This window comes from Podarcis cretensis (genome assembly GCF_951804945.1).
Source record: "Podarcis cretensis genome assembly, chromosome: 6".
Lineage (NCBI taxonomy): Eukaryota > Metazoa > Chordata > Lepidosauria > Squamata > Lacertidae > Podarcis > Podarcis cretensis.
The window spans coordinates 92,157,205-92,170,701 of record NC_137175.1 but is presented as its reverse complement, the minus strand read 5'-3'; the positions used below and the strand labels follow the sequence as shown (position 1 = coordinate 92,170,701).

The 13,497-nt window shown below is 43.6% G+C and overlaps 1 protein-coding gene across 3 annotated transcripts in view; it reads right to left on the bottom strand.

The window, feature by feature from the left end:
- Positions 1-1,399: 1,399 nt before the first annotated feature.
- PBX1 (PBX homeobox 1) overlaps positions 1,400-13,497 on the bottom strand; it is a 233,994-nt gene continuing 221,896 nt past the window's right edge. For all 3 annotated transcript variants that reach the window (XM_079981596.1, XM_079981595.1, XM_079981597.1), the window contains one exon: positions 1,400-12,784. In XM_079981596.1, the coding sequence (XP_079837722.1) occupies positions 12,692-12,784 (93 nt within the window). In that variant the 3' untranslated portion in view covers positions 1,400-12,691. The remainder of the gene's footprint in view (positions 12,785-13,497) is intronic.

Genomic DNA, 13,497 nt, shown 5'->3' with positions numbered 1-13,497 from the left:
ATGACCCGGAAGCTGTACGCCGGCTCCCTCGGCCAATAAAGCGAGATGAGTGCCGCAACCCCAGAGTCGGCCATGACTGGACCTAATGGTCAGGGGTCCCTTTACCTTTACCTAAGCAAATGGAAACTGGCCTTGCAAACAGGGAAGAATTGGAGAGCAAATCTGCTGCCATAATGAGCTTGGTGCAGGGTTGCTAAAGCTGAGCCATTTACCCTCAGGCTCTGTACCCTTAATTGTAGCCTAAAAGACAGCCATTCAACAGGTATTGCTTATTTTGCATCTCCAGATCTTGGAGGAAGCACAGCTCTTAAATCCCTGGCTATCATGAAATGGCTCTAGGCACTTTCTTTGACAGAAAAAGAAGTTGGCATTAAAGTAAGCAGGGGAGAAATACTGGCTTGGGAATCCTAGATTCAAAACACATATTTCTGGAACCTTTGTGTTTTATTTATTTGCAAAAAATGCTTCTTAGGGTAATGGGAGACATAAGTTGAGTTGAAAACCTTTGTGCCTTTGTAGCAATCCATTCTCGAGACCTGGACTCCACACTGTCCTCAATTCTGAAGGCTGGTGGGATTTTTTTTGTTAGTTTGTGAGTCCAGAAGTATGGAACAGTTGTCATGTTGTCATGTTTCTTCTTGGGTTCATTCATTTATCCTGGCTATGCAAGCCTCCATAAAACATCCGGTCTTTTGAAGCTGAGGACCCAAAGTTTAGCCACTCCCTAATTCTGCGACTGCATTATTTCCTGGGTGTTCTGCGACTTAGCTCTGCAAGAGTGGTGATGTTAAAGCGTTCTGAAAGTCTTATGACTCTGTGCAATGTCCTTTCATTTCAATGGAAATAGCTCCTGAAAAGGTTCCCAGAAATTGTCACTATTGGAAAAGAAACTGGAACACTGGCTTGCTTGGGTGATGAAATAGATTATTTATTTTTATTTTTAGCTCACCCTTTCTTGTAGGTTCAGAGCATTTCAACAACTGTAATCAAATTTTAAATTGTGCCTGTTTTAAAATGGCTTCTGGGTCCTCCTGTAAGAATTGATTGTGGTTTCCTGTAAAATATCAAATGGCTGTGCTTTGCACGTAGAAGTGGAGTTCTCCAGGTGGTAACTGAAAATTAAACTAGACCCTGTGATAATCATGTGCTTTATAATTAATGTTTGCTTAGATGTTTTCCTTTTCTAATTTAATGCTCATACTAAGCCAACTTCCATATTGCTAGAAACAGCTGCCATCCTCCTGGGGGTAAGATGGGCTGCCCCCGATTTGGTTCGGACCCTTATTCTGCAGCGCTGGGTGGAATGGAGAACCATACGGTCCCTGTCTAGTATCCAATTATTAAATTATGTTAAGAATTTAGGGTGAAAAAATGATTTTGTGTGCAAGAAATACACCACTTTTGCAACAAAAGAAACTATTTATTTGGAATATGCATTACCAGTACAAATCAGGAGACTGTAAAACCTACACCTTGTTAGTATTATTATAGAACAGAAGAGTTTCAGTGGGAATTAAAAAGACAGAGGCCTTTGTTTTTAAAGGAGCAGAAAAGCTTGATGTAAATCAAAGGAAATGCTTCCTAGGGTTTCTAGGGGGAACCTACTGGAAACAAAAGAATGAAGACAAAGCAATAAGAGAACAAAGCAGGGTGTCTTTACACTCAACAAAAGGGCTCATGATAAGCAAAAACAATGTATGCTATAATACATTTTTGATAATAGCAAGGGTAATAATATTTTCAAGAAGCTTTAGGTAAAGTTGCATGGGGAAAATAAGGGACTGATACAAAGTGTGATGTGAAAAGTTCACAATAAATGGCAAATAAGGAGGCCAATTTTACAGTGCCAATTTTTGAGGTGCTAAATTGTAGCTCAAACTGCCTTTGCAAAATTAGCTTAGTTCTGCAAATCCTTTAAAACACAGTATCATCAAGGACAAGTTATGGGCTCTTCCTTACTGGAAGAAAAAGTAATATTCTGATCCTGCCTAAAACACATTTGACTCTATAACTCCATGATCCCACCCCAAGAATAAATGGCAGCTTCAGTGCTAATTTGAGAGAGATACCATAATTGACCAAATAAAGTTGGGTCACCACTTTCTCTGTGCCATGTGAGATAGATGACATAGACTCTTGCCAGAGATTTCATCCTGACAGACTATATACAGAGTCATCCCACATGTAGAGTAACAGTGATTTGGGGTTGCCTTAAATCTGGAGATAAGTGAGGCTTAGGCTGCCATACATTCAATGAATTTGCCTTCTAAATGTGGGCCCAGATTCTGCAAATCTCCTGGATCAGCACCTAGGGCTAGTTACAAGGGGTGCAGTATTTGCTCACCTAACAGAGTGGGTGCATGCCTAGCTATGCTTGCTTTTAGTTACAAAGTCAAATACCGTGGAAGTTATTTCAAAGAAAAAGAAAAACTTCAATCTGACCCTTCCTTGCTAGTCCCTTCGGTCTCCCAAATATCCTCCCCACTCTTAGAAAAATTACCAGCAGTGGGAAACAGGAGCTGTGGCAGTGCAAGTGGGAGGGGAGAGTAGGCAAAGAAGTCTGTTTCCTACCCCCCCCAATACTTTGGTGTTGTTGCATCAGGATGAACAGCACAGTGGTCCCTGGAAAATGCAATTCTCACAGAGGCTACGGAGGGCCATTGGTTCTGTGACCCACTGAATAGAATCATAGAATCAGAGTTGGAAGGGGGCCAAGGGTTATCTAGTCCAACCCCTTGCAATGCAGAAATCTCAGCTAAAGCATCCATGACAGATGGCCATGCTTAAAAACCTGAAAAGGAAGGAGAGTCCATCACCTCCCGAGGGAGACTGTTCCACCACTGAACACCTCTTACTGTCAGAAAGTTATTCCTGATGTTTAGTTGGAATCTCCTTTCTTGTAAGGTGAAGCCATCGGTTCGAGTCCTACCCTCTAGAGGAGAAAACAAGCATGTTCCCTTTCCATGTGAGAGCCCTTAAGATATTTGAAGATGGCTATCGTATCTCCTCTCAGTCTCCTCTTTTTCAGTGCTCCTCCACCAAGTGCTCCTCATATAGCTTTTGTTTCCAGACACTAGATCATCTTGGTTGCCCTCTTCTGCACAGCAAGCACACCAAAAGAACACCAAGTGACTAGATTGGGAGAGGGGGACAGATGCTCTGCTTTCGCTCTCCTTGGTGCTGAAGTCACCATCAGTGGCCCATAAGTCTAAAGGGAAAGTTGAGAGAGGATGTTATAGGGCTGGGGAAGCCAGAATTGGCGTAGATTTTAATCCAGGCATCCCCCAACCATCGGCTCTCCAGATGTTTTGGACTGTAATTCCCATCATCCCTGACCACTGGTCCTGTTAGCTAGGGATCATGGGAGTTGTAGGCCAAACATCTGGAGGGCCGCAGGTTGGGGATGCCTGTTTTAATCTGAGCTGGAGAAAAACGTTGGGATTTGTAAAGTTCACCTCGTTCTTTTCCCCAGCGACAAACTGTCAAGCTAACAGGTGAGTTAAGCAGCTAAGCGAGTTTGGTAGCAGGGCTAGGAGACTAGGGCAGACTGCCCTTTGATCCAACCAATCTCAAACTCCCAACTAAACTCATTGGTAAACAACATGAACAGATATGCAGTTAGAAACCCAGAAGCTGTGCTGTGGTTTTCCCGCCAGCGGATTGCACTGTCCGTCATATGTACGGCTGTCTCCCCTGCTGGACAAAGGTTGTGGGTGAAGCAAACCCTAGCCTTTAGATTTATTCCCTTGATGCCAAGATGGCTGAGCTGGAGGAGCAGAGAGAGGGGCAGAGCAAGGTGGCAAGGCCTTCAGGGACATGATACCTGTGTCGCTCTCCCAGGATGATGGCATCCCTGCTGTCATGAAGAATGAGCATCTCTGGAAAGAAGGCCACCACTCTGAGGAAGACAGAAATGATCCCTTAGAAGGGACCATTTCCTTGGGAGATGAGCAGTTATCCCCTCAGGCTGAGGATATTACTCTGGGTGGGGTGAAGGGATCTTGTCAGTGGGCGATTCAACCATTAGGAACACAGATTGATGAATGTGAATGCTCATGATGCAGTCTGGCATGAATGACATGGGGAAATGTTCCCATGAGGACCTGGAAATGAAATTTAGGTTGTGGTGACGATGTTGATAGCCAGGACCTTCAAGGTAGATTTCTCTGAAATGCTACTGGTGCTTCATGCAGTGGTGTTTCATGGGATGGGGGAGGGGTACAGAGAGTGCTATTAACCCTCCATGCCCCACCCCCACCTAGCGCATGGCATTTGCCTGTCAGCTGATGGGTGGGAGCAGGGGGACATGGAGGGTGAAGAAAACCCTCTGCACTCACCCAGGGACTTGTGCCCCCCTCGCAGATTCTGCGCCCAGGGTCACAGCCCCCACACTATGCCCTGAATTCAATACAAATGTGCGATTGCCAAGAAAATCTAACACAGTCACATTTGACTTCGACATAGGAAGCTTCGCAAAAAATTTGGATGGAGGAACTTGGCTGCCAAGAGGGTCAAATCACTCCAAAATACTTGGGAGTTGTTTAAAACCACAGTATTAGAAGCTCAGCTATACTGTACACCACAGATTAAGAAAGGTACCACCAGAGCAAAGATAATATCAGTGTGGTTAATGTATGGTTAGCGAACAGAGTCAAACAAGCTATTAAACTCTAGTAATTAGAGACAAAACAGCTTTCTTTAGAAAACGGAAGTCTTCTCCAAGTGAGGAGAATAAGAAGGAGCAAAAACCGTGGCAAAAGAAATGCAAGCAGACAAAAAGGAATGCTAAAAATAACAATCTGAGGAGCACATTGCTAAAACATTAAGACCAACAAAAAAGGTAAATCATTAGAAGCAAGTGACGGCCTAAGGAGGCTGTTGCACCTTTGAATGGCAAGGGCATGAAAGGTGAGCTGGAGGAAGATAAGGGGATGACAGAGAAGAAGAATGAATTACTTGTGTCTACACACGGGCAGATATAGGGCAAATACTGTGCCTGAACTGGACTGATTTTGGATCCATTTAACAATGTGATCCTGTGAAGGCTGAGGGTTCGCTCCAAAAAAGAATTGGGTGATGAGAAAGTTAAGAAGAAAATCCAAACTTTTGAGGGGCAAGGGCTTACAAAGAAAGCAGAAAAAAAGTTTTCTCTTACATATACTTGCTCAGCTCTGCAACTATTCACCTCCAACAGGGCACCATTTCTCCCCACAATGGTATGACGTAGCGTCACTCCAATGAGAGACCGTGAGAGAAAATGACAGCCCCGACTGCAAATTGTTTCAGATTACATTTTTTAATGGAAAATACTTCCATCACCTGAAGATCCCTAGAATTTCTCCTGCCCCATGAGAAAATGGCTGAAATCCCCTCTCTCAGTTTTCCAGAATGAGAATGGGATCATGAACAATGAATTTCAACAGGGACAAATGTTAAGATCATACACTTAAGACATGCAAAAAGTCTTAGTAGACCACACACTTCACATGAGTCAACAGTGTGATGCAGCAGCAAAAAAACCCCCAATGCTGTTCTTGGCTACATCAACAGAAGAACAGGGATCTGATCATATTATGACTCAATTCTGCCTTGATCAGACCCATCTGGAGTCCTGTGTCCTGTTCTGGGCACCACAATTTAAGAAGGATATTGACAAGCTGGAACGTGTGCAGAGGAGGGCCACCAAGATGATCAAGGGTCTGGAAACCAAGCCTTTTGGGGAACCGCTGAGGAAGTCAGGTATGTTTAGGCTGGAAAAGAGGAGACTGGGAGGAGATATGATAGCCATCTAGAAGTACCTCGAGGGCTGTCACATGGAGGATAAAGCAAGCTTGTTTTCTCCTGCTCTGGAGGGTAGGACCCAAACCAACAGCTTCAAACTGCAAGAAAGGAGATTCCAACTAAACATCAGGAAGAACTTTATGATGGTAAGAGCTATTTGACAGTCGAACAGACTCCCTTGGAGGGTGGCAGACTCTCCTTCCTTTTTAGTTTTTAAGCAGAGGGTTGTCATGGATGCTTGAGTTGAGATTCCTGCGTTGCAGGGAGTTGGACCAGATGAAACTTGGGAACCCTTCAAACTCTACAATTCTATGCACAAGGGGAGGTAGACCTGCCTTTGATCTCAACTCATCACGAGAAATATAGTGTAATGATGTCGTGGTGCTACGTTGACAGAAGAGTTGGCTACATTGCAATGCCAATCAGCACAATTAAAGGCCACTGCTTTGTTTTAATTCTGAATGGTGTCTGTGTGTGTTTGTGTATGCTCTTGTTGCTAAGGCACTTGGGCCAATACTTTCTGTTTCTTGTTTGTGTTTTGTACTGCGGGGATTTAAATGGCATAACAGGGGGCATCAACCTGGTTGTCTTTAGCAATGGGACACATCTGGTGATATATTTATGTAAAAGCGCTGAAGGAGCGGCTCCGCTTTTTGAGAGGCCCCCGCCTTCCCAGCTCAGCTCTAGTTAGTTTTAATCAGTGCTTTTCTTCTAGAAAAAATGGTGCTGGTACTGCGTGTCCTTGAGCACCCCCTGAATAAAACATTGCTTTTAACCTTATCTGCTGAATTGTAATTATAATGGCGGCTGTCATGCGTGTTCGGCAAAGTGTTTATTTCTTCATCTGTGATCCCAAAACTATGTTCCTGGCAATTAAGCTAAACAAGATAAACTTGCAAGTGTTTTACTGCCGGGTCACACCGAAGAACACATTTACTTATTTCTGCTGCTGGAGAAAGCTTGGCTGTGAATTAAGGCTAGGACCTGCAGCCAAGCCATTAAGATCAGTACTTACAAGAAAGGCAGGATGAAACTAAATGTAAAATCTGCTGTTTAATCTTAAACACTTGAGAAATGTCGAGCCTCGGTGCTTCTTTGAGCATTTGAAAACTGGATTTCTGCTTGATTGTATTTTAAAATCTATTATCTTGTTTCATGAACGTTTCAGCCTTGGGTAGTTGGTGTGGCCTGGAGTCAGGATTTTGAAGGCTCAAGTGAACCCTAGTAGATCAAAGTGAGGAACTTTGGGTGGCTTATTATTATTATTATTAGTACTATTAATGAAATTTCTATACCTGCTTGCCTATCACCCCTGACCTCAAGGAGTTAATATAAGCAATATGGCTAAGTGATGCTTAAAGGAGATACTGGGGTTCACATATCTCAGAAACCTCTGACCTTGAAACCCTATTGAGGTATGCAATTACATGCAATTAATGGCACATGATAGCTCAGTCGGTAGAGCACGGGACTCTTAATCTCAGGGCTGGGGGTTCAAGCCCCATGTTGAGCTAAAAAAAATAAGCACTGCTGGGGGTTGGACGAGATGAATCTATTGGTCACTTCCAACTCTGCAATTTTATGTTTCTGTGATGCAGAATGGGGGCTGCACACATTTGCCATGCCCTCCACGATCAAGTCCTCACCCCAATGCTATCTGTAGGTTTGGGAGGATGTCTAGAAGAGGGCAGCCTACCAAAATGCATTGCTTGGCCCTATGAGCTGGAACCCTGAGCACTCAGCAACCTGCCCCGATACAGACTTCCTCCCAACCGCATGGATTGCCACAGGGACATGACAGCTTGAGGAGGAGGAGGAGGAGCCTGGGTAGCCCGGTTCTCAACTGAGTGTGCTGCTCACTAATCCCAGATGAGGTTACTTAGAGGTGAGGGCAAGGCACACTGTAATCTGTGTTATTATTACTTGTTTGTTCTGGAACCAAGTCCCTGGATTAAACAGGTTTTCAAGGGCTCACTTGAGATGACCTAGGCTCACGGTGGCCAAGAAGATGGAAAATGGCAATAGAAGGATCTTAAATCCATGGAATGTTCAAAATTGTCAGGTATGGATCTGTGTTAGAAACTGAGATATGAAATCTAGGAGCTAAATGGCACCTTAAACCTTGGTTATTATGGGCACAACAACAGAATGTCTAGGCGCTTTCTTTTTTTATAACAAGAATAGAAAGCTGGAAATGAATGAACCGCAGCTAAAATATTATGTTCTTTTTTCACATGGTCTAGTCCTTCCCCTGTCCACCCCCCTAATATTCTTCAGAGGGTCTCTTCTCCAGGCTTCAGAGAGTAGCTGGAAGTGGGGAGGCAGAAAAAGGTCCTCCTTTCCTTCCACTCTGCAGTTTTAATCTGAAATCTTAGGCGCAGTACTGCACCCAGAGCTCAGAAACTGCTTGCGCTAATGAAATTCCCTGTCGCAAAAAGCGCCTAGAACAATAGGAGTTTCAAACCCTGGTATGGATAAGAAAGGATTTGCATTTTCACCCAACAGGCAGTGGATTGAGACACCGGCCCACCTTTGCTTTTCAAAAAGGCTGTCAAAGAAAGCCAGTTGTTGGGTAGGGGTTTAGATTTCCCAGGACTGCTGAATTTCATCCTCATTAGGGAGTTCCATGCAGCAGTCCTCAAGAAACTTGCTTCATAATCATATTAAACAAATCATTCCAGCAATCACAGACTGAGTTTTAAGTGAACTTCAGGCATGTTCTCAAATGTTTTGCTAGTGTCCCACGTTTCAGATTCCATGCTCATTTTTGTACTTCCACCTTCAGCTTAAGCAACGAACTGATGTATAATAATAATATTTTTATTAAAAGAACAAATCATGCAAATACAGGGGGAAAATAATTAGATGGTTTTTTTGTTTTGCGTTTTGCTAATGAAGCTTTTCACATCACTTTGAATATAGTAAAAAGGTTTAAGGAGTGAGGAAGCAGGGAAGATGTTTTTTTTTTCAAGGCCGTAGTCTGACAAAAAACAAAACTGAACCGAGGGTCATGCCCTGTTGAAATGAACTGGAGCTGCGCAGGAGATTCTGTGGTGCAGCTCCGCTTCATGTCTGTGGGGCTTGCCCTGAAGAACTTCCCAGAGGATTGGGCCCTAAAATAAAAGCTCCTTCAAATAATGCAAAACAGAGAATGGAAAAGAAAAATAACTTCTGGCTTTCAAAGTTAGTAAACATAAAGTATTAGGTGTACCTATTATGCTCACTATTCCAACCATTTTTAAAAGTTTTACAAAATGAATTACTGTCACTTTTTTAAAAAACATTGTGTAACAGGAAATGAATGTGCACAACTCTACACTTTTCTAGCATTCTTGAACTAATTCACAAATGCATGGAAATAATAATAATAATAAAAAATGGAAACGAAGGAAGGGTGAATGTAGGTAGTTTGGTGTTAAAAACTATACAGGTATGAAGAGCTTGTTTGCCACAGTAAAGACAGGATGGGGGGGGGCCTGTCCTTTGATGCGTGCTATGAGGGTAACTTTTTATTTTATTTTTATTATAAACACTATTAAATTCAGACTGCTTTTTTGGTTTTTTCCCTTTATCTGAATATACAAGAACATTCATTATCAAATGTTCATTATCATCAATACTACAAAGAACGAGACACAAATCGCAAGAAACAATGGAAAATGTTAATAAAGCTGAAAGATTTGAATTTTTTAATTTTTTTAAAATTTTTAAGTTTTTTTTTAGTTTCTGCAGTTTTTAATTTTTTTTGTTTTTGGTATCGAAGTCGGGGTTTTCTGGGCAGAAAATAATGAAGCAAAAGTGTATGAGAAAAAGGCAGCTCACAGGTAATCAAAATAACCAATATTAATAATAATCAATATAATAATAAAAATAAAAATAGTAAATCTGGATATGCAGAGAACCACTACCAGTGTTTGTACCATTAAGGAGTTAGTACCGTATACCATGACAGACCAGAAGGAGGAAGATATGTTGTTGCAGGCAGATAAATGCAGATCCATTTATCTCCCCTGTCTCTACTGCCACGCAAGTGAAATGATAAAATTCAGATCCTTGTCCAGTACGAGGTTAAAGTAGTGAATGTTACTGCACAAGACTATCCACCTACACATTTAAATGGGGCTTGAATAAGATTTGCTTTCCAGTGAATTATGCCTCTTGTTCACACATTACAGCCGATGATACAATGGTCCACGTGAACATTGCAAGGAGAGATACGGAGCAAAGAGCATACAAGAAACGCAGTTAATCAAAACTATGCTAATTACATCAGGAAACTGAATACAGGCATTCACACTTCCTAAGAGGTACTAACCACCTCGGGTGAACAAATTGTAGTGCTCAATTGGCTTTAATCTCAAGTGCGTCCAGCGGGTCAGGGAAATAAGGGCTCGATGGAATAATGTTGTGACTCGATATAAGGAAGCTTCATAGAATGTTCACAAGAAAGGGAAGGGCAGGGTTCTAATGCTGACACAGCCTGCAATCCTATACACACTTACATGGGAGTAAGTCCTATGGAATTCAGTGGGACTTCATGCACAGGATTGCACGGAAAGATGCACCAGCAAAATCAGCTTTGCCCCTCCTTAGCAGCTACAAAGCACTGAGGTGGGTGGACCAGAGCTCTTTGGCGCATCTCAGACTTGGCTTTTTTCAATTTGCATTGATCAATCTTGGCTATTTGCCACCTCGGTCTTCTTTTCTCAGATGATCACAACATAGACAGAAGCCCCCTAACTTCACATGCACATTAACCATCCCAATTACAAGGGGCAAGGAGACTTGGGAGTGCTAAGGAGCTTTGATCTTCATGGAGTGATTGTGAGTGTGCCACTCTAGAAAACATCAAAACCACAGCTTCAACCCACTCTTTTGAGAAGAAGTGCCATCATAAGCCAATAGATGTTGGGCCAGAGGATGCAGTTCTTGAGGCTCTTGGTTGCTTCCTACTTCTTTGACTTGCCACTAGCATGCCATGGCCCATAGCTGAGATTGTTTGGTATCTCTTCATCCCTCCAGAGGTGTGAAAGAGCACTTGAGACATATTTTCACAGCCTCCATACCATCAAAGGTAGGACAGCCCCCAAACCCTTGCATACTTCAGGCAGTAGATGCCAATGCTGTCCTCTTCTGCTGACTGGCATGCAATGCACTGGGAAATGCTTGGGAGCAAGCCTCATTGAAATGTCTGTCTGTCTGTCTCCCTCTCTGCCATCTGGGCCAACTACCTCTTTTTGCTCTGTGGGAGGAGGGCTTTGTCTGAGAACAGGTAATAATTTAAACCTGGCATGCAGATATATTTTTCAAAATTTGCTAGTCAAAGAGATATCTGTTTTAAGGGTTTTTGTGGGTCCAATATGCAGGCCAAACTAGTCTGCCTATTTCCTTATTATTATTTCTTTTTCCACTAGGAAAATGGCGAGTCAAACTATAATTCTCTTTTTCAAGATCAAGACATTCCGTTACCATTTTAGCAAGGATCCATTCATAAACCTGTAAGTAAGGTGTGAAGCTACACAAGTCCAATCCCTGTTTATATGTGCACTGGTAAAATATAATGTGCATCCTAGGACCTTAACATCAGGAGCTGGGCTCTCACTTTCCCTATTAACAGATTTTTTAAAATATATAATTTGAATACTGCTTATATGCCAAAATGGCCTCTAAGCAGTTAAATGGTAGGATAAGAGTGTATTCAGGGCTGTGGGTATGTTGCAATTTCTGCAGCTTCACTGTGCAAGTCCAGAGTTGGATACCTTGCTTAGAATGTGGCATCTCGAGAAGTTCAGATGTCGTTTTTTTAAAAAGCAAGATTCTAAACAGCATGGCTGTGCACAAACACTAGGAAGGATGTAGGCAATAGCTGGATAAGGCTCAGAAATATGAGGGTAAATGCTGAATGCCTCTGTGCTGTGCATGGCTCCCATCCCTCTGCCCTTATCCAGTTTCCCCTACTTTCCCCTAATTATTGTAAGCTCTCCTACAAAACGCCTAAGCATTTCCCCCCGCAAATCTTTAAAACACAAATATTGGAACTGGAATAAATTATGCAAATTGACTTCATTTGCATTGCTTTATTCCAAGCACCCAAACGTGAATTTCCTTGGTGCGAAAGCATGCGCGGCCCTAATTTTACTGTTCTGGGGTGGGGGTGCAGAATGGGAAACAGTGGCAGTGACCAATGGCAGGAGACGTGACTGGGGCTTGATTCAAGGCACAACGGGATGGTAAGAAGTAGATCTGCCCACATTCTCCTGGTCATCTTGGTTACCTTGTGGCATGTTGTGGACATACCTTTGCAGTACCCGAATTGCATTTATCCAACCTGTAACGGGGAATATCCTGGAAGGCAATTTCATCAAGGGTTCAGGGTCTTAAGAAGAACAGACAATTGTCCTTACATGGAAGAGGAGGAGGAGGAGGAGGAATGGAGCCCAAAAGGCCAGGGGGAAGGGCTTAGGTGGCTCCTGCAAAGAGGTAGTGAGAACATCAGAGAAACAGAAGGAGGTGGATGCCAGATAGGCTGGAGGGAGGTAAAGGCTGACTCCTCAAAAGAAAAAAAAGATAATATCATGAAAATGCACAAATACTTCTAGAGGCTGTTTGTTTCCTTCAGATTGAAAAAATATTCTGGTGTGAGAGAATGGGCGATGTAAAAAGGAGTAAAAGGAGAGGTGGCTTCTACCCAGAAAAGAAAGGGAAGAGAGTATAAAGTAGTGTCCAGATTGGCTGAAAAAAAGCATCCCAACCAAGAGAAGAGAAGGAGACTCTTGCTGTGTCTGCCGATCGGCTCTGGATCCAGCCTGATGGCGTCAACATTAGGAGAGAAAACCCCTCCCTTCTCGGCCCCCACTTCTGCCAGGTGCAGGGGGGTGGGGGCAGCCAGGGATGCCGGATTGCTGGGAGATCAGTTGGAGGTATCAGAGTGAACGCTGCCAGGGCCTTCTGTGGGGGAGGTCACTGACGAAGGAGTTGTAGCATCCTGCCAGCCTCCATTAGCCTAGAAGGAACAGAGAGAGAGCCGTCAGTCACTTTCACAACAAGGGGCTCAAGCCCCCCAAAGCTTTCCCAGCAGGAGCTCCCCTCTCACTAAGGGGATGACGGCTGTTGTTAAGGTCCACAATGCCTACGCTGGGATCAGCCGCATTAGTCGTGGGAGACAGTTGCATAAAGCATGACAGTTACCGTATTTTTTGCTCCATAAGATGCACTTTTTTCCTCTTAAAAACTAAGGGAAAATGTCTGTGCATCTTATGGAGTGAATGTGTGGTCACTGGAGCTTAATTGCCGAGTGTGGCACGCTCCTGAGCTGCTCTTTGGGGCTGGTGGGGGAAACCCAGGCATCCCCCGCCAGCCCTGACAAGCTGTGCAGCACTCCCTCTAGCTTCTGCCTTAGCGGCGTGAAGCCTCCACAGGGCAGCGGGGAGCCTTCATCCCGCTGCCCTGCGGAGGCTTCGCACGGCTATCCCTCGCTTTTGCAGGAGGTGCGTCTTATGGTCCGGTGTGTCTAATACAGTGGTGCCTCGCAAGATGAAAAGAATCCGTTCCGCGAGTCTCTTCGTCTAGCGGTCTTTTTGTCTTGCGAAGCAAGCCCATTAGCGGCTTAGCGGATTAGCGCTATTAGCGGCTTTTAGCGGCTTAGCGGATAAGCGGCTTAGAAAAGGGGGGGGGAGGGGGAAAAAGTCGGAAAAACTTGCAAGACATTTTCGTCTT